Source organism: Oncorhynchus kisutch, linkage group LG15, assembly GCF_002021735.2.
Source record: "Oncorhynchus kisutch isolate 150728-3 linkage group LG15, Okis_V2, whole genome shotgun sequence".
In the NCBI taxonomy this organism is placed as follows: domain Eukaryota; kingdom Metazoa; phylum Chordata; class Actinopteri; order Salmoniformes; family Salmonidae; genus Oncorhynchus; species Oncorhynchus kisutch.
The window spans coordinates 57,323,886-57,344,673 of record NC_034188.2 but is presented as its reverse complement, the minus strand read 5'-3'; the positions used below and the strand labels follow the sequence as shown (position 1 = coordinate 57,344,673).

Below are 20,788 nucleotides of genomic sequence, written 5' to 3'. Positions count from 1 at the left end.
GTGGAATGGTTTTGGGCTCGTGTGAGAGAGAGCGAGAATGTGTGTTACAGCTACTTGAGACTGATAGTTTGCCTATTTCAGCACTCTGTTATTCACTGTCCCTCTCTTTCCCTCTCCCTCGGTCTCGTTCCCTCGCTCTGTCAGAACTTCATTATGGCTGAGGAGCTGAGACGTGAGCTGCCTCCAGACCAGGCGGAGTACTGCATCGCCCGCATGGCGCCCTACTCGGGCCCTGACGCGAAGCCCGGAGCCCTTGACTACATGTCCTTCTCCACCGCCCTCTACGGGGAGAGTGACCTCTAAGAGCACACCACAGGAGGGGGAGGGGGAGGGGGACGGGATGAGGTTTGGGGTGGAGGGGGGGGGGTACGTAGAGGCTTGCCAGGCCCAATGCAGAGCAGACACTCTCCACCCCTCTAGGTCTAGCCTGCAGTCACTGGGAGAAGAGGGGAGTGAGTCTGAAGCCAGTGGTTTGATTGGCTCTGTAGAAGAGGGAGGGGCTGCAGGTGGAGGGTCGTGGGAAGTGATTAGTGGACAGCGCTACTGCTCCCTCTACATTCTGGTCCCGCAGTGCCCCTGAGTGTGCAGGTTTTCATCTGGTTGGCTGTCGCAAGCTGTTATCCTCAACTTTGTTCACAGATCAACTACAATCAAATGCACATCATGTTATGGGGTGAAAACTAGCAACCACAGGTGCACTTCTGGGTCAGGACAGGATGGGAACCCAAGTCCCACCTTCACCTTCTGCCTTGGAGATGGGGTGGGGGGTGGGGCACGAGCTATTCTGATTCTTATACTACTTTTTTTGTTTATTTTATTTTATCTTGCTGGGGGGTGGGGTGGGTGGAGAGTTTGCGTATTAGAACACAGAGATATATGAAGGGGAGCGGGGCAGGGGGTTGAACAGAAAATAATGACGTACCCGTACCACATTTTGCTGGATAAGTGGAACTCTGATATCTAACCTCAACGCTTTCCTTTTCCTGTTTGTTTCTTTCTTTTCTCCAGCAAATGTGAGTAAGTGGTTTCAGTGCTGTACATACTTATTTTTCCAGTACGCAACAGTCAGAATATTCTTCGCAGGCTTGTAGGGCCCCCCAAAAAAGTGGCATTTTTTTAAAGCAAAACAACAAATAGAGGGGAAAAAAATATCAGTTTGACACATTGAGTACCGTAGATAGGTTTGAATTACTGAGAGTCTTCATTTGGATTAAGTGATTTTTCAACGGTCAAATATGGAATCCTGTCCTATTAAAGATATGGTGACAATTTAGTTGAAGGAAGTATATGTGTGGCCTTTATAGCTATGTAACCATCACATGACATAAACATGTTGGCATTTATGAAACTTTGCTTATGTGATATATCACTTTCACACGGAGGTGTATAAGGTGCTCATGTTCACACAATCTACTCATTTATTATAGTTTCAACTGAAGAACATATTAAGAAATATCCCCTAGAAGCACAGCATGTCAGGTCATGTAAAGCTTACATGGACAAAGTGAAGGCCCACCGCTACCATCGGCTGAATTGTTTCTATAGGAACACCGCTTTAGAGTTCCCCGAGGAAGTTGGAAACGATGGGAGAACTAAAAAAATGTGCCTGTTAGTGGCTACAGCCCTGTCTCTCGCTCCCTCGTAACCCTCCAGCTCCTTGTCTGTCTTCTCTACACAGCAGGGTGGGGAGGGACCCAGCATAAAGAAGGGCGAAGGGAGGGGGCCAGAGTCTTAATAAACATTCCATTATGTCTTAAATAAATAAAAAATTACTGTCTACCAATCTATGCAATCATCTATATCCAATATCACAGAGTTCAGAGAGAAATGGTGGGAATTGATTTGAAGAAATTAATTGACTAAATTAAGTGCATGACATTTTGTTTTATTTCTTTAATATTTGTAAAGGGGGGGGGGGGGGGGGGTCAAGGAGCTTAGGGGGGGAGAGGGATGTGAGCCAGAGTGACGGAGGAAAAAATAAGACTCGGGCCAAAAGCTTGTACTTTTACCTGCAAGGTTGGAAAGCAGTGAGCTTTGGATTTGTGATTTCTTCTCTTTTTTTGTACTCTTTAATATCAAACCTTATCTGCTGTACTGGAAACTGCAAAACAGCCTTCTGTCTAAAAGTGAATTTCACAAGCACACATAAAGTTTCCTTATAAAATACTATGACTTGGTCTCTGTTTTTATTTTCCTTCTCTAGGCCTACTTCTATATAGGCCTACTTCCTACTTCTACTTCCTACTTCTATATATATATATATATATAAGGTAGTATGAGTAGGCCCATTAACTGTTCAGAGTCAAAGGCTTTGTGTGTGCGCATATATAATATATTATGTGTGTGCTCATATATAATATATTATGTGCGCATATATAATATATTATATATGCGCACACACAAAGCCTTTGACTCTGAACAGTTAATGGGCCTACTCATACTACCTTTTTAAATAAGCAAATAGTCATTTCCTCCTGGTAGGATACGTGTAAATCAGCTGCTTGCCCTATGGGCTGTCTAGTCTGCATGTTTATGTCCACGTGAGGGAGACTTGGGACCAGCAGTAGCCTAGTCGTAGACGGACCACTAGGCGTAGACCGTTTTAACCTCTACAAATGAGCCTATTAACGTTTTATAAAACACTAGTAGATTTGGATTTTAAAAATAATAATAATACTGTGTATTGCTATAACTACTTTTTATACAATAGCCACTGTGAACAAGTAGGCCTGAAGTATGGCAACCAGTTGTGCAGCAGTTACGCACATGTTATTGTCGAACGGAAAGGGGCTGGCAACTTGGGGATAAAGCCACGGTAGGGATTTGACAGGGGAGGTCTTGATGCTCATGTAGTCTGCGTTCAAATCCAGGATGACAGAGAACCATATTTACAATTAGTGTGTGTTTTTGAAGAAATTTCTCCGTGAAACTATTTCTGATTATTCATCACTTGCCACCGGTTTTGCGGAAAGCGCAACAATTTGGGATCTACCCGTTTTGTCGTTCCACTTGTCAAGAGATCTGCCGCTTACCAACAAAATGGCCTGCTGAAAGTGAAAAGAAGATAAAAAGCTGCCCTTAACGTTCTTGCGTTAACGGTGCCACCGTAGGCTGGATTGGCTGGCGATTTGTACACGGCGCTTTGCCACAGAGACAGAAGTGCGCGCAACACCTCCAGCAGAGCCACGCGCCTGGGCAGTATGCTGGTGTTCACGTTCACCTGTCTCGTGCTGCTCATCATCTTGTTCTCGGAGTCTATTCAAACTGAGAGGTCACCGGTAAGTCCTCAAGGATTTACACTTTCATACTTCAGAAGTGCTCGTTTTGAGAGACCGTCTAGCATGAACTGTTACATTTTTTATTATCATTCTGTGATTGTCACCTGAACTTAAACCAACATCCAATCACCGATGGTGCGTTTTCAAACATAACTAAACGTGAATGCAAAACGTTTTATTACATTTGTGCTCTGGCTGAGTGAAGTAGACTATAATAGACAGAAAGGAATGGTTGCCATCTCCAGCAGTGTTGAAACCCTTTTCATTCAGATTGGTTACAGCCATGAATTAAGGGCATACCTGTTACCTTGAGTCATAGAGCTCTCAACGTGATCTAAAGTCGGTTTAGTTTAGTACTGACCATAATCATTTAGGAGATTAGAGTATGACAAGCTGATCCGAGATCAGTGTGTAAGGGGCCACACCTACCTCCAAGCCATGGAATGGAATCTGAGAAAGTCTATAAAGCCAATGTTCCCTAAAGAGGTAGTGTATGGAGTAGACAAACACTGGCTAACTAGCCCAGACCGCAGGCCAGAAACCGCCTAAAGGCAAATATTGAAATGTATTTTTTAATTTTACCCGAGGGAAAACAGGTGTGTGCCTTCAAAAAGAATTCACACCCCTTGACTTTAGTCACTGGCCTAACCATAATGTCAAAGTGGAGTTATGTTTTTAGAAATGTTTCCAGATTCATAACAAATGAAAAGCTGAAATGTCTTGTGTCAATAAGTATTCAACCCCTTTGTTATGGCAAGTCTAAATAAGTTCAGGAGTAAAAATGTGCTTCACAAGTTGCATGGACTCTGTGCGATATTATTGATTAACATTACTTTTGAAGGACTACCCCATTTCTGTACCCCACACATACAAGGTCCCTCAGTCGAGCAGTGAATTTCAAACACAGATTCAAGCACAAAGATCAGGGAGGTTTTCCAATGCCTCGCAAAGAAGGGCACCTATTGGTAGATGGGTATAAAAAAAAAGTAGACTTTGAATATCCCTTTGAGCATGGTGAAGTTATTAATTACACTTTGGATAGTTTATCAATAAACCCTGTCCTTCCTAATTCAGTTGCTGGAGAGGAAGGAAACTGCTCAGGGATTTCACCAGAATTGAATGGCTGTGATAGGAGAATTGGGGATGGATCAACAGCATTGTAGTTACTCCACAATACTAACATACAGTAAATTAAAGGGTGAAAAGATGGAATCCTGTACAGAATTAAAATATTCCAAAACATGCATTCTGTTTGCAATAAGCCACTAAAGTAAAACTGTAAAACAACTTTATGTCCTGAACACAAAATGTTAGGTTTGGGGCTCATCCGAGTTTTTAGGATACAAATAAACGGATTTGAGGCAAAATCCTAGAGGAAAATTACTTCAGCCTGCTTTCCAACAGACACTTGAAGACAAATTCACCTTTCAGCAGGACAATAACATAAAACAAGGCCAATTATATACTGGAGTTACTTACCAAGATTACATTGAACGTTCCTGAGTGGCCTAGTTACAGTTTTGGCTTAAGGCAAGACATGAAAATGGCTGTCTAGCGATGAACAACAACCAACTTGACAGCGCTTGAATCATTAAAACAAAACGAAAAAATGAAAAAATGAAAGTGCAAATATTGTACAATCCAGGTGTGCAAAGCTCATATAGACTTGTGCAGTAAGACTCAGAGCTGTAATTGCTGGCAAATGTGATTCTAACATGTATTGACTCAGGGGTGTGAATACTTGTGTAAATGAGAATTCTGTATTTCATTTTCAATACATTAGCAAAAAATGTCTAAAAATATGTTTTCACTTGGTCATTATGAGGTATTGTGTGTGTATATGGGTGAGAATCTATTTAATCCATTTTGAATTTAGGCTGTAACACAACAAAATGTGGAATAAGTTCAGGGCTATTACTGCTTTCTGAAGGAACTGTACCTGTGTGAGTGTGTGCATACAGTACATGTGTGTTTGGTTACCATGCCAATTTTGAAAGGTGAGAGATGGTGTACTTGTACAGGACTCGGCTGTGAAAGTGCACATGTTTAGCATGTCTGCGTGTGTCTGCAATGTTTGGTGGTTTTGTATTCTGCAGGCGCATGACAAATTGCACACACAGGCTGTTTTGTCTGTCCAGACTTCCTGCCATGCCATAGAGATGAATGGAGGAAAACTCTTCATGTGCCTGATTCACTGGTCTCATTACTTTTACTCCGCATACGACAGGGGAGGGGGCTTATTTCAACATAAAAGTGACTGATATGGATATAAAAATATACATGTGCCAGTCTTTCAGCAGCATTTCAGTCTCAGCCAAAACATCGTATTTCATCACACTAAGGCGACCCTCTCGAGATATATCTATATTTTCATATATAGTTATAAAATCTAACACCAGGTTGCCTAAAACATTGCCGCCTTGTTCGTCCACGCTTCAACGCTCTGCCCAGAACACTGACGCTAATTGTAGCTGGAACACGTAACACTGCACCTGGACAGAGAAGCTCACTCAAGGCTACTAGTTACTCTTTAGACCTGAACCTGGTCCATTCAGTGGTACTGAACTCCTAGTTAGAAAGCCATGTCCCGTCCTCCAGCCACAATGACACCACTTCCAACTTGCACACACACACATCCAAAGTATACGCTGTCCTCCACAAGGAATCAATCGATGAAATGATGCCCTCACCACCTAGCAGCACAGGCAGGTCCTTTCATCAGAGGAGAGTTTTTTTTTTTTTTTTTCAATCAGGAAAAATAATGCAAACAGTGAAACACACACCATGGCAAATTGACTGAGCTATGACAGAGTGTGAGGGAGAGCAGGAGACAAAGAGGTATTGAAGATCGGGCCTGGAGGATGGCTGGGGCTTTGGGTGGGGGGGGCAAGGTCTGGGTCCAGGGTTATCTGAGTGGGAGTGAAGGTCAACGACAAGAGAGGGACCCGTGTGTGAGTGCATGTGTGATACCTAGCTTTTAGTGCAATGTCTGGCACTGGGCAGCATGTGTTAGCAATTTAGCAGAAGCCTATGGCCTGCGGTCCGAGTACCTCTCTCCATCTCTGTTCTCGTCTCTCCTCCGCCCACCTCACTGGAATGTGGATGTAAAAAAAAACACATGGTGTGTCAATAGAAGTTTATCAAATGCAGTCTAGGCCTCGGGCATCCTACTAACGATTAGGAATACCACTGTGACTATGAACAAGGCTGGAAAAAGCTGCGGTGTACCATACTATAGCAGGGATACAGGGAAAGCCCTCGGACAGCCGTCGTGTTCTGCAATAAGTGTCCTCTAGGATGGTGTGTGTCATGTACTGAAGCATTGACTCAAGGACAGGTAAGAGATTTTAGAGGTCATGCATGTCTGGTGTATGGTCCAGTATTACAGCAATATTCAGATGACCGAACAAATGTTCCAGCATCTTCCCTTTGGATGCAGGCCTGTAAATAAAATACAGTACTTTACTCCAGCCATGACAATGAACTACAGACTGAGCCCACAGTTGGCAGGCAGGGGGGTGAGGCGGGCCTGAAGAGTCTGGAACCTTCCCCTCAATTAGACCTGTTTATTTACAGAGCAGTTAGCTAGCAAAAACAGCTCTCACAGGTACAGGTCAGGTGAAATCCAAGATATACACACACACACATTTCCTTATTCTCTATTTTAACATACTTTGGCCATGTGTTGACTGCTGCAGTGCTTATCTTTTACGTGCTCCCTCTCTCAGCTTTTCCCAGCGTGACACTGAAGCACTGTTCGTGTGCCAGACAAGCAGCAGACTGAGTGTCCACTAGCCAAGGCACCAACAAATAGCTCCTTTTTAATCCCTCTCTTTGACCAGCTCCGCTTAAGTCTATCCACACCAAACAGTCCAAACGTGTATTTACCCGTGTTCTGATTGGTCACACAACTTCAGTGCGAGCCCTTCTCTGCTCTTTTCCCATCCATCTCTCTGATACAGTACGCTGCTGGGGGGGGGTCAAAGTGTGTCATATGAGAGTACAGGTCAGGAGGGTGTAATTGCATTGTACTGCCTGTGTTGCTGCTTGTTTCCAGCCGTTTCTGATCCCAGAAAACATGTGGCCCCGGGGCTGTGCGCTGGACTGCCACAGGGAGCGCCACCGGACAGTATGTGGCAGCAACGGACGCCTTTACATGTCCCTGTGTGCCTTCCAGAGAGCCCAGTGCATCAACACTCAGCTACGGATGGCACCACGAGCACGCTGTGCAGGTATGTACCCTTTAGTGACCATAAACTGTGTACATTCTATGAAAGTCAGTAAAGGACGCCTCCATCTATACACGCGTATTCACACTGTACACATATATACATTCCATCTATTAATCACCATATATACCAGGGATGGGCAACTTTTATGGGGGTGAGAGCCACACAAAAAAATCTGAACTCATCATGAGGTGCTGCAGTTGTTCGTGGTTCTGTGTCCACCGCCTCTCACATTGCGAGTTCATTTCGTGCAATTCTACACATTTTGCCATGGGAGTGTAGAGAAAATGTTGCAGTTTTAAAGCAAATTTGTTAAGATTCCACTCATTTTGCCATGGGGCAGAGAGGAAAATGAGCTGTCTTAGGGCCTTCAAAAGGGCCGCCAGTTGACCATCCCTGATATATACAGTACACACAATCTATACACACTTCTGCATTGATTATATATGCCAATGGAAGTAGTAGAGATGGTTGCTGGACATCCCCCTTCAGATTCCACCCAGTCCAAGTGCCAGCTGGCTCGTAGTCAGGCCCTGGAGTCCAGCGTCCGCAGCCACACCGTCCCAGAATGCGGTGCAGATGGAAGTTTCCTGCAGGTACTGTCTGTCTTTCAAATGACAGAAAATCATAGCAAATCAAATTGGATTTGTCACATGTGCCGAATACAAAGGATGTGGTCTTTACCCTGAAATGCTTGCTTACGAGCCCTTCCCAACGATGTACAGTCAAAAATTATAATAAAAATAGTAACACAAGAGGAATAAAATACACAAGAATGGAGCTATATACATATATAGTACCAGATCTATGTGGAACTATATACAGGGAGTACCAGTACCAGATCTATGTGGAACTATATACAGGGAGTACCAGTACCAGATCTATGTGGAGCTATATACAGGGAGTACCAGTATCAGATCAATGTGGAACTATATACAGGGAGTACCAGTATCAGATCAATGTGGAGCTATATACAGTGAGTACCAGTATCAGATCAATGTGGAGCTATATACAGGGAGTACAAGTACCAGATCTATGTGGAGCTATATACAGTGAGTACCAGTATCAGATCAATGTGGAGCTATATACATATATAGTACCAGTACCAGATCTATGTGTAGCTATATACAGAGAGTACCAGTACCAGATCAATATGGAGCTATATACAGGGAGTACCAGTACCAGATCTATGTGTAGCTATATGCAGGGAGTACCAGTACCAGATCAATATGGAGCTATATACAGGGAGTACCAGTACCAGATCTATGTGGAGCTATATACAGAGAGTACTAGTACCAGATCTATGTGGAGCTATATACAGGGAGTACCAGTACCAGATCTATGTGGAGCTATATACAGGGAGTACCAGTACCAGATAAATGTGCAGAGGTATAGATCTGGTACTGGTACTCCCTGTATATAGCTCCACATAGATCTGGTACTGGTACTCCCTGTATATGTGGAGCTATATACAGGGAGTACCAGTACCAGATCTATGTGGAGCTATATACAGGGAGTACCAGTACCAGATCAATGTGCAGAGGTATATACAGGGAATACCAGTACCAGATAAATGTGCAGAGGTATATACAGGGAGTACCAGTACCAGATCAATGTGGAGCTATATACAGGGAGTACCAGTACCAGATCTATGTGGAGCTATATACAGGGAGTACCAGTACCAGATCTATGTGGAGCTATATACAGGGAGTACCAGTACCAGATCAATGTGCAGAGGTATATACAGGGAGTACCAGTACCAGATCTATGTGGAGCTATATACAGGGAGTACCAGTACCAGATCTATGTGGAGCTATATACAGGGAGTACCAGTACCAGATCTATGTGGAGCTATATACAGGGAGTACCAGTACCAGATAAATGTGCAGGGGTATATACAGGGAGTACCAGTACCAGATCTATGTGGAGCTATATACAGGGAGTACCAGTACCAGATAAATGTGCAGGGGTATATACAGGGAGTACCAGTACCAGATCTATGTGGAGCTATATACAGGGAGTACCAGTACCAGATAAATGTGCAGGGGTATATACAGGGAGTACCAGTACCAGATCTATGTGGAGCTATATACAGGGAGTACCAGTACCAGATCAATGTGCAGGGGTACGATGTATTTGAGCTAGATATGTACATAAAGGCAGGGTGAAGTGACTAGGCATCAGGATAGATAATAATAAGAGTAAGAATAAAGAACAGAGTAGCAGCATACAAAACATTAGGATCACCTGCTCTGACCAGGTGAATCCAGTTGAAAGCTATGATCCCTCCACTTCAGTCTGTGTAGATGAAGGGGAGGAGACCGGTTAAAGAAGGATTTTTAAGCATTGAGACATGGATTGTTTATGTGTGCCATTCAGAGGGAGAATGGGCAAGAAAAAAATATTTAAGTGCCTTTGATGGGTATGGTAGTAGGTGCCAGGTGCACTGGTTTGAGTGTGTCCAGAACAGAACTGCAATGCTGCTGGGGTTTTCACACTCAACAGTTTCCTGTGTGTCTCAAGAATAGCCCACCACCCAAAGGACATCCAGACAACTTGACACAACTGTGGGAAGCATTGGCATCAACATGGGCCAGCATCCCTGTGGAACGCTTTCGACATCTTGTACAGTCCATGCCCCGGTGAATTGAGGCGGTTTTGAGGGCAAAGCGGGGGGGGGGGGGGGGGGACTCAATGTTATGAAGGTGTTCCTAATGCTTTGTACACTTTGCGTATGATGAGTTTAAAAGTGTGTGTGTGTGTGTGTGAGTGAGAGTGTATGTGAGTGTGTGTGGGTTTTGTGTGAGAGGGTCAATGTAGTGTGTGTCTGTATATATAGTCTTGTGAGTGTGCATAGTCAGCACAAGATGGGGTCAGTGAAAAGAGTCTGGGTAACCATTTAACAGTCTTATGGCTTGGGTGTAAAAGCTGTCTCGAAGCCTGTTGGTTCGAGAGCCGATGCGTCGGAACCGTTTGCCGGACGGTAGCAGAGAGAACAGTCTATGGCTACCCTTTAGTGAGCATACATTTCAGCACTTGGCTTTGATGAAGTTGGCAAAACGCAGGTTCTGACAAATGTCCCACTTCCTCAGATGCAGTGCCACAACCAGACTGGTTACTGCTGGTGCTCTACTCCAGATGGGAAACCTGTCAGTGGGACATCTGTCCTGCACCTCAGACCCAACTGCACAGGTGAGACAGAGTTTAGACCCAAACGGCCAGCGGGAAATAGTTGTGAATTAGCATCTATCAAGCCACCCATTAAACAGATCTTCACCCAGCCCTCTTTGTAGTATGTTGTGTTGTGCCATGAGTCATTTGTCTGAAATTACACAGATGACTGATCTGGAGTCAGCCCAAAGAGGTGAGAATTCACCTGACTGACACGCATAAGTACTGTACATCAATCAATAGTGCTCCACTGACACTAATATAAAGACTCACTCAAACACTGCCACACACGTACCTACTCTGGTACGGGCTTTTATCACAGTCACTTTGGTCCTTGAAAATTTCTTGTCTCTGTGGACACAGGTGAGGGTGGTCCCTCCCGGCCCACCGCCGACCCTAGCAGGACCAAGTCTGCAGCAGGTGAGAGGAGTGGACTTGGAGAATAACCGTTGAACATGCTTTTAAGTCTAGCACTAGGCTTAATCTGTCTCTGGGAAACCGTCCCATAATGATGGACATTTTCAGAATGATACTACCATATTGTTTGTTTACACTAATATCGCTGTATTTCCTGCACAGGAATCACCGCTCCTCCGCTCTGGGTGACCATCCGGTTGAATTCTGACCCCAAAGGGAATCGTTCTGTAAAACGCCCTACAGGTAAGGAGTTTTTCTTTTTATGAGCTTTCATAGCTATCACTTCTGTGAGATAATGATTAGTGTGTGTGTGTGTACATGTGTGCGTACATTCATGCTTCCACAGACAGTCCTCAGACGTGTGAGAGGGAGAGAGCAGCTTTGATGGACAAGGTGCATGTTCTGTGGCAGGAGGAGCGCTTCATCCCAAAATGCAGTGCAGACGGGCGCTACAGCCCCATCCAGTGTCACGTCTCCACGGGGTACTGCTGGTGTGTCCGGGTGGACACGGGACGGCCTCTACCAGGCACCTCTGCCAGGTATGGCCTCGAACAAGGCACCTAGTAGATAGAGAAATGTGGCTAACACTTTATTTTACAGCCTGATAATTACCAGGTAGTTACATAGGAATGACTTGTAACAGTTTAACTTGGCAGTACAATAAAGTTTTACCTAAATGCATTCTACACTCCAATGACACGCACAGTCCGCTATCAGAACTCTCCCACTCCACACTTTACTAAACTGATCAATGCACCCCATGTAGCCCAGGAGCCTAAGAAATGCCTACCGAAGAACTCAAACAGTGAGTGTACAAAACATTAAGAACACCTGCTCTTTCCATGACATAAACTGTCCAAATCAAATTCTATTGGTCACATACAGGTGTTTAGTAGTTGTTATTGCGGGTGTAGTGAAATGCTTGTGTTTCTAGCTCTGACAGTGCAGTAATATCTAACCATTTCACAACATATGTCCGATACACACAAATCTAAGTAACGAATGGAATTAAGAATGTATAAATATATAGACAAGCAATGTCAGAGCGGCGTAGACTAAGATACAGTAGAGTAGAATGCAGTATATACATATCAAATCAAACTTTATTTGCCACATGCGCCAAATACAACGAGTGTAGACCTTACCGTGAAATGCTGACTTACAAGCCCTTAACCAACAGTGTAGACCTTACCGTGAAATGCTGACTTACAAGCCCTTAACCAACAGTGTAGACCTTACCGTGAAATGCTGACTTACAAGCCCTTAACCAACAGTGTAGACTTTACAATGAAATGCTTACTTACAAGCCCTTAACCAACAGTGTAGACTTTACCCTGAAATGCTTACTTACAAGCCCTTAACCAACAGTGTAGACTTTACAATGAAATGCTGACTTACAAGCCCTTAACCAACAGTGTAGACTTTACCATGAAATGCTTACTTACAAGCCCTTAACCAACAGTGTAGACTTTACCCTGAAATGCTTACTTACAAGCCCTTAACCAACAGTGTAGACTTTACCATGAAATGCTTACTTACAAGCCCTTAACCAACAGTGTAGACTTTACCCTGAAATGCTGACTTACAAGCCCTTAACCAACAGTGTAGACTTTACAATGAAATGCTTACTTACAAGCCCTTAACCAACAGTGTAGACTTTACCCTGAAATGCTTACTTACAAGCCCTTAACCAACAGTGTAGACTTTACAATGAAATGCTGACTTACAAGCCCTTAACCAACAGTGTAGACTTTACCATGAAATGCTTACTTACAAGCCCTTAACCAACAGTGTAGACTTTACCCTGAAATGCTGACTTACAAGCCCTTAACCAACAGTGTAGACTTTACCCTGAAATGCTGACTTACAAGCCCTTAACCAACAGTGTAGACTTTACAATGAAATGCTTACTTACAAGCCCTTAACCAACAGTGTAGACTTTACCCTGAAATGCTGACTTACAAGCCCTTAACCAACAGTGCAGTTCAAGAAGAAGAAAATATTTACCAAGTAGACTAAAATGAAAAGTAATAATAAAAAGTAACACAATAAGAATAACAATAACGAGGCTATATACAGGGGGCACCGGTACCGAGTCAGTGTGCAGGGGTACAGGCTAGTTGAGGTAATCTGTACATGTAGGTGGGGGCGAAGTAACTATGCATAGATAACAAACACACAGCGAGTAGCAGCAGTGTACAAGAAGAGGAGGGGGTGGGGTGTCAATGTACATTTTTATGAATTGTTCAGCAGTCTAATGGCTTGGGGCTAGAAGCTGTTGAGGAGCCTTTTGGTCCTAGACTTGGCGCTCTGGTACCGCTTGCCGTGCGGTAGCAGAGAAAACAGTCTAATGGCTTGGGGCTAGAAGCTGTTGAGGAGCCTTTTGGTCCTAGACTTGGCGCTCTGGTACCGCTTGCCGTGCGGTAGCAGAGAAAACAGTCTATGGCTTGGGTCACTGGAGTCTCTGAAAATTTTATGGGCTTTCCTATGACACCGCTGAGTTGAGTTATGCAAGATATGTAAACATTATTAAAGTGACTAGTGTTCCATGTAATATAGTGGCCAGTGATTTAATGTCTATGTATATAGGGCAACAGCCTCTAATGTGTTAGTGATGGCTATTTAACAGTCTGATCGACTTAGGATAGAAGCTGTTTTTCAGTCTCTCGGTCCCAGCTTTGATGCACCTGTACTGACCTCGCCTTCTGGATGATAGCGGGGTGAACAGGCAGTGGCTCGGGTGGTTGTTTTCCTTGATGATCTTTTTGGCCTTCCTGTGACATTGGGTGCTGTAGGTGTCCTGGAGGGCGGGTAGTTTGCCCCTGGTGATGCGTTGGGCAGACTGCAAACACTCTCTGGAGAGCCCTGCGGTTGCGGGCGGTGCAGTTTCTGTACCAGGGGGAGGAGGGAGGAAGGTGGGGGGGGGGGGGGGGTCGCAACTCAATACTAGGAAGGTGTTCCTAATGTTAGGTATACTCAGTGTATACTGTATATTGTATATTTTAACATTGTATTATATTTAAAGTGTTGTGCTAGTTTAGGATTTTACCATTCCATACTAAAGTATTGATAGTGCAAAGCTATGGTTTTATTGATGACGTTTAATATCCTGGTTCCTTAACATTATTTAATGGACATTTCCATCCATTTTCACTGTATTTTCCCTTAGCTTCATATACTTATCTGGCTAACAATGCCACTGACACCCTTGTGAGCAAAATTGCTTGAAGACATCTTTTCAAAGTCATCTCAACCACCTAGCCTCTACTGCATCTCCTCCTGTCCATGGTGAATAGTAACAAAGATGATAACAAATGGCAAAAGGGAACAAACCATTGGGTAAATGCATTGTGATGTATGATCACAATGATTAAATGGTGTGAGAGGAGTCTATGAATTTCGGCTGGAGATCATTCCCATGGCTGTTGTTGCCCCCTTCAGGAACCGGCTGCCAGACTGCAGCCTGGAGGAGCCCCACAGCAGACAGCCTGACAGGAGCTACGGAGACAGATCTCTACCAGGTCAGATCAGCAAACTGCACTGCACTATACCTGGTTAGATCAACAAGGATCTTTCTCGTTTTTACTAGCCTGGTCCCAGATCAGTTTGCTCTTTCTGCCAACCTCTATGGTCACTGTCACTCCTATGGCCATTGGATAGATATCACAAACTGATCTAGGACCAGGCTAACACTAACACTGTACATCTGATTGGTACTTTCTATGCTGAATACTGTGGGTACTGTGTCCTTGAGCTGTGGCGAATGCAACGTGGACTCTTGTCTAGATTACATCATAGCGGGTAGGCGTATCTCATTTTGTCAAGAGTCACAACTTAAACTGACCCCATTGCCTTGCCTTAATACTCTCTCTCTGCTCCCAGGGTGCCCTGGGGCCCGGAAGAAAGAGTTCCTGCAGAGTCTGTTGAGAGCTCTGCAGCTGGAGGTTGAACAGTCTGGAATACTCAGCCCTCACAGGTCAGTCTGCATACCACTCTATTTATACTAAACACAAATATAAACACAACATGTAAAGTGTTGGTCCCATGTTTCATGAGCTGAAATATTAGATCCCAGAAATGTTCCGTATGCACACAAATATTATTTCTCTCAAATGTTGAGCAAAAATGTGTTTATATCCCTGTTAGTGAGCATTTCCTCTTTGCCAAGATAATCCATCCACCTGACAGGTGTGGCATATCAAGAATCTGATAGGTGCACCTTGTGCTGGGGACAACAAAAGGCCACTCTAAAATGTGCAGTTTTGTCACTTAATACAATGCCACAGATGTTTTGAGAAATTGTGCAATTGACATGCTGACTGCAGGAATGTCCACCAGAGCTGTGGCCAGAGAATGTAATGTTAATTTCCCTACCATAAGCCACCTCCAACATTGTTTTAGAGAATTTGACAGTACGTCCACCTGGCCTCACAACCGCAGACCACGTGTAACCACGCCAGTCCAGGACCTCCACATCTGGCTTCTTGGATGTGGGATCATCTAAGACCAGCCACCCGGACAGCTGATGAAACTGAAGAGTATTTTGATCTGTAATAAAGCCCTTTTGTGGGGAACAACTCATTCATGTTAAATCTATGGATTTCACATGACTGGGCAGGGGTGAAATCCAATTAGTGCCTAATTAATGTATTTAAATTGACAGATTTCCTTATATGAACTATTACACAGTAAAATCTTTGAAATTGTTGCATGTTGTGTTTATATTTTTGTTCAGTATAATTAAACCCACAGGACTTACTTTCCCTACCACCTGTTTATATCTTCACTCCATCCCTCTTTCTCACTACAGGCCAGTCTGCATACCACTCTATTAAACCCCACGGACCTACTCACCCCATCCATCTGTCCAGTTCATCCCTCTCTTTCTCACGCTTACATCTCTCCTCCCTCTCGTGGCCACTTAAATGCTCCGTACCTCTTTTCCTTTCTCTCTCTCTGATTGTCTGTTTTTCACTCAGTTCATTTATACACACAACTCTCTCCTTCACTCGACCTCTTCTGTTTTACATAGCTGCCCATCTGTAATTCCCTGTTTCTCTCACCCCGCTCTCTCCAAAACCTTCCTCTATTCGCGGACAGATATTAGTACACAGGAGGTTGGTGGCACCTTAATTGGGGAGGACGGGCTCAGGGTAATGACTGGAGTGGCATCAGTGGAATGGTATCAAATACATCAAACACATGGTTTCCAGGTGTTTGAAGCCATTCCATTTGCTCTGTTACGGCCATTATTATGAGTCGTTCTCCCCTCAGCAGCCTCCACTGTATTAGTAGTATAGTGTATTTCTGAATACATTACCAATTTACCAGGCCACTGATTGGCTGTTGTGCTGTAATGGATCTGATAGTACTCCAGTATGTGATTTAAATATTTAAAAGAAATCTTTTTTTATACCGATTGCCTTTCTGTTTATTTCGGCTCGACACAGAAATTGGAAAATGGTTATATGTTCAATATGACTGAGGCTAGGGTTCAGGAATGGAGTGCTTGTGTGAAATGACTTATTTTATCCTGACTGCGGGAATCTCATCAATATAGATTCACTGACTTGTCAGGCTCTGTGGTTCTGTAAAGAAACACAGTGGAACGTCGTCTTCAGTATGTCAGCGGGAGGCCGTTTAAGAGGTCTTGTGTCTGCTAGATTCTCCCTGCATGTGGCTCATCTTAAAATAAACGTTTGATTTCAATTCAAGACTATACAAGCCAATGCATGACTGTTGTCCGCAGAAGAGCAATGCTACTGGTCTGACGTGTGTCATTTCTATACCAGGGTGTCGGACGCTCCCCTGTCAGGCCCCATGTCCCCTCCCCCATCCACCCCGGTCCCGTCCCTGAGGGTTGAGGTGTGGGACATGTCAGACCCAGGCGGGGAGGAGGAGGTGCTGCGTTGGCACTTCAGGCAGCTGGATACGGATGACAGTGGAGTGCTGAGCGAACGTGAGGCCCGGCCGCTCCGCCTCTACCTGCGCAGGAGGTTAAAGCCACGCCGCTGTGCTAAGAAGTTTGCCCAGTACTGTGACCGCGATGGGGACCGCGGCCTCACCCTGTCTGAGCTCAATGCCTGTCTGGGTCTGTGAGGTGGGTTTGGTTCTAGGAGAGAGTTGAGGTTGTAAGGTGGGTTTGGGTAGTTGTGAGGTGGGTTTGGTTCTAGGAGAGAGTTGAGGTTGTAAGGTGGGTTTGGGTAGTTGTGAGGTGGGTTTGGTTCTAGGAGAGAGTTGACGTTGTGAGGTGGGTTTGGGCTTTGTGATGTGTTTATTTTGTTACCACTTTGAGCTGAGAGGCTTTGAGTTGTGAGATTAGCCCTTTTGTAGATGTTATGTAAGATCTACTGTATTTGATGCAAAGTCCAAGATCGGTTTAGAAAACCACTCAGGGATATATTAAGTGGACACTTTATTTGTTGGGGTCGGTGCCAGGTACATGTTTTGTCAGAAAAAACAAGTTCTTTCTAGCTGGGAAATTGGATTTCCCTGCTCTCTTCTTCATGAGTCGCCTTTGAAGTAGTGCCAGGAGGAGGAGAGTGTAGGACAAGTGTGTGTTTTAGAGATGAGTGAAGCGGAGGTTAAGTAAATGACTATCAGTGAATCCACATTGAGAGAGAGAGAGAGGGGGACGACTAAATACATTTGTGTGTATTTCAGTACTGCGTCTCTATAGTTCTCGTCTCTATAGTTCTCGTCTCTATATAGTTCTCGTCTCTATAGTGCGCATCTCTATAGTTCTCGTCTCTATAGTGCGCATCTCTATAGTGCGCATCTCTATAGTTCTCGTCTCTATAGTGCGTGTCTCTATAGTTCTCGTCTCTATAGTTCTCGTCTCTATAGTTCTCATCTCTATAGTGCGCATCTCTATAGTTCTCGTCTCTATAGTGCGTGTCTCTATAGTGCGTGCCTCTATAGTTCTCGTCTCTATAGTACGCATCTCTATAGTTCTCATCTCTATAGTGCGTGCCTCTATAGTGCGTGCCTCTATAGTGCGTGCCTCTATAGTGCGTGCCTCTATAGTGCGTGCCTCTATAGTTCTCGTCTCTATAGTACTCGTCTCTATAGTACTCGTCTCTATAGTGCGTGCCTCTATAGTGCGTGCCTCTATAGTTCTCGTCTCTATAGTACTCGTCTCTATAGTGCGTGTCTCTATAGTGCGTGTCTCTATAGTGCGTGTCTCTATAGTACTCGTCTCTATAGTGCGTGTCTCTATAGTGCGTGTCTCTATAGTGCGTGCCTCTATAGTGCGTGTCTCTATAGTGCGTGTCTCTATAGTGCGTGCCTCTATAGTGCGTGTCTCTATAGTGCGTGTCTCTATAGTGCGTGTCTCTATAGTGCGTGTCTCTATAGTGCGTGTCTCTATAGTACTCGTCTCTATAGTGCGTGTCTCTATAGTGCGTGTCTCTATAGTGCGTGTCTCTATAGTACTCGTCTCTATAGTGCGTGCCTCTATAGTGCGTGTCTCTATAGTGCGTGTCTCTATAGTGCGTGTCTCTATAGTGCGTGCCTCTATAGTGCGTGTCTCTATAGTGCGTGTCTCTATAGTGCGTGTCTCTATAGTGCGTGTCTCTATAGTGCGTGTCTCTATAGTGCGTGTCTCTATAGTACTCGTCTCTATAGTGCGTGTCTCTATAGTACTCGTCTCTATAGTGCGTGTCTCTATAGTGCGTGCCTCTATAGTGCGTGCCTCTATAGTGCGTGTCTCTATAGTGCGTGTCTCTATAGTGCGTGTCTCTATAGTGCGTGTCTCTATAGTACACGCCTCTATAGTGCGTGTCTCTATAGTGTGTGTCGCTAGTGTGTGCATGCGTGAAATTAGAAGCGCTCTGTCCGTTACGGCTGTTAACACATCCCTTGCGCAATAGTGAATTATGGGACCTCAGCTTGCCCTGTTGAGTGTCTATATTTCAACAGCACAGAAAGAACATCTGAGTGAGTCAGCAGAATGAGAATGTGTGTGTGTGTGTGCATATGGCTTTCCATTTGTTTGATGCCATTTAATTTGCTCCATTCCAGCCATTATTGTGAGCTGTCCTCCACTCAGCAGCCTCCACTGTCCCAGACCCACTCCTTACCAGCTCCAGATGGGTCTCTATGTTTTGTTTTCTCTCTCTCTCCTTCTCTCCCTTCCACATACGAGAGGGTGAGAGAGAGGGAGAACGAGACAGAGGAGAGAAAGAGGCTCTTTTACCTCAAGGTTAGTGCTAGCTCACCAGGGACCGCTGTTTTTGGCTTGGTGTCAGATAAATTAAAAGGCTGCTGCGTGTTTATGTACATTTAGAAACCAAAACAAACCTCGAGCCAAAATTACCAGTCCCACCCCGCCCTTAACCTCCAATTATTCAGTCTAGCTGAGGCGTACTGACAGCTAGGGGAGAAGGTGAGAGGTGTTGTAATGGGTTCTACCTAACACACGTATCTGGCCTCCAGACACTCCTGATGACAGTAATGGGAATAATGAGGAAGGCCTCCAATGATTCAGAACGACTCGTCTGAATCAGAACTAGAGCCCACAAGACGTAGGTTAGAGGTCCTGTTGAATTAAACAAGACAGTCATTCATACATCTGTCTCTCTCTCCTCCCCTCCCCTCCCCTCTCCTATCCTCCCCTCACCTCTCCTATCCTCCCCTCCCCTCTCCTCCCCTCACCTCTCCTATCCTCCCCTCCCCTCTCCTCCCCTCCCTTCACCTCTCCTATCCTCCCCTCCCCTCACCTCTCCTATCCTATCCTCCCCTCCCCTATCCTCCCCTCCCCTCTCCTATCCTCCCCTCTCCTCCCCTCACCTTTCCTATCCTCCCCTCACCTCTCCTATCCTCTCCTATCCTCCCCTCTCCTATCCTCCCCTCCCCTCTCCTATCCTCCCCTCACCTCCCCTCTCCTATCCTCCCCTCCCCTATCCTGTCCTGTTTTAACTACAGTATCCGTCAGTAGAACCGAGGAGAGAAGGCAGAGAGCATTGAGCTACAGAAGATCGAAGATCCAAGTCCTGGGCCTGTATTTGTCAAGCATCTTAGAGTAGGAGTGCTGATCTTGGATCAGGTACATGTCATCTTATTCATTATGATCAAAAAGCAAAACTGATTCTAGAACAGCAATCCTACTCTGAAACGATTTGGTAAATACAGGCCCAGAAGACCTGAATTCTACTCCACTCCTGTCAAGTTGTCATTGGAAGATCCAGTTCTACAGCACTTTGTAAAGCACAAAAAAAAGGCCTCAATTAAAGCGTCGTTGCAGAATATACAGCTCACAGAATAGAGTATAGAGTCGCCGCTTTATTTGAATGTGTCCTATGTCTTTTGTGTTGCCTTGTCGGCTCTGATCATTTCCTCATGTTCATATTTATCAGTAATGGTCTTCTGCTGTAAAACCACAATGTCATTTGTGTATTTGTCATTTTAATCCGTAAACCGTGCTCAAATATTTGTCGACTATAAATAAAATGGGTTTTAAAAATACACTACTCTATTATGCAGTGTACAGATCCCTATATGGGTTAACCCATCTGGGGAGCAAGTGGGCATAGTAAAATGATTTAAGGTTTTCATCTGTGTGTGTTTAGGATGAATGCAACAAGGGTTTCCAATATCTTTCAAAGGAATCACTAACAAAGGGAGGGTTTAGGACCCTGGGTTCCGGTTTGACACTCGAATGATACGGGCGGAGCATATTAACAGACTAGTTGT

At 44.6% G+C, this 20,788-nt stretch overlaps 2 protein-coding genes across 5 annotated transcripts in view; both read left to right on the top strand.

Moving 5' to 3' along the window:
• Positions 1 to 2,169, top strand: part of LOC109905555 (alpha-actinin-4) — a 44,259-nt gene extending 42,090 nt beyond the window's left edge. For all 4 annotated transcript variants that reach the window (XM_031790620.1, XM_031790619.1, XM_031790618.1 and 1 more), the window contains one exon: positions 145 to 2,169. In XM_031790620.1, the coding sequence (XP_031646480.1) occupies positions 145 to 303 (159 nt within the window). In that variant the 3' untranslated portion in view covers positions 304 to 2,169. The remainder of the gene's footprint in view (positions 1 to 144) is intronic.
• Positions 2,170 to 2,426: 257 nt separating this feature from the next.
• LOC116353630 (SPARC-related modular calcium-binding protein 1-like) lies at positions 2,427 to 20,560 on the top strand. Its single transcript, XM_031790616.1, has 11 exons — positions 2,427 to 3,278; positions 7,336 to 7,510; positions 8,000 to 8,103; positions 10,600 to 10,699; positions 11,042 to 11,098; positions 11,258 to 11,338; positions 11,442 to 11,634; positions 14,537 to 14,616; positions 14,978 to 15,071; positions 16,888 to 17,195; positions 20,021 to 20,560. The coding sequence occupies exons 1-10, from the start codon at positions 3,201 to 3,203 to the stop codon at positions 17,192 to 17,194; spliced, it is 1,269 nt and encodes a 422-aa protein (XP_031646476.1). The 5' UTR covers positions 2,427 to 3,200; the 3' UTR covers position 17,195; positions 20,021 to 20,560.
• Positions 20,561 to 20,788: the final 228 nt, after the last annotated feature.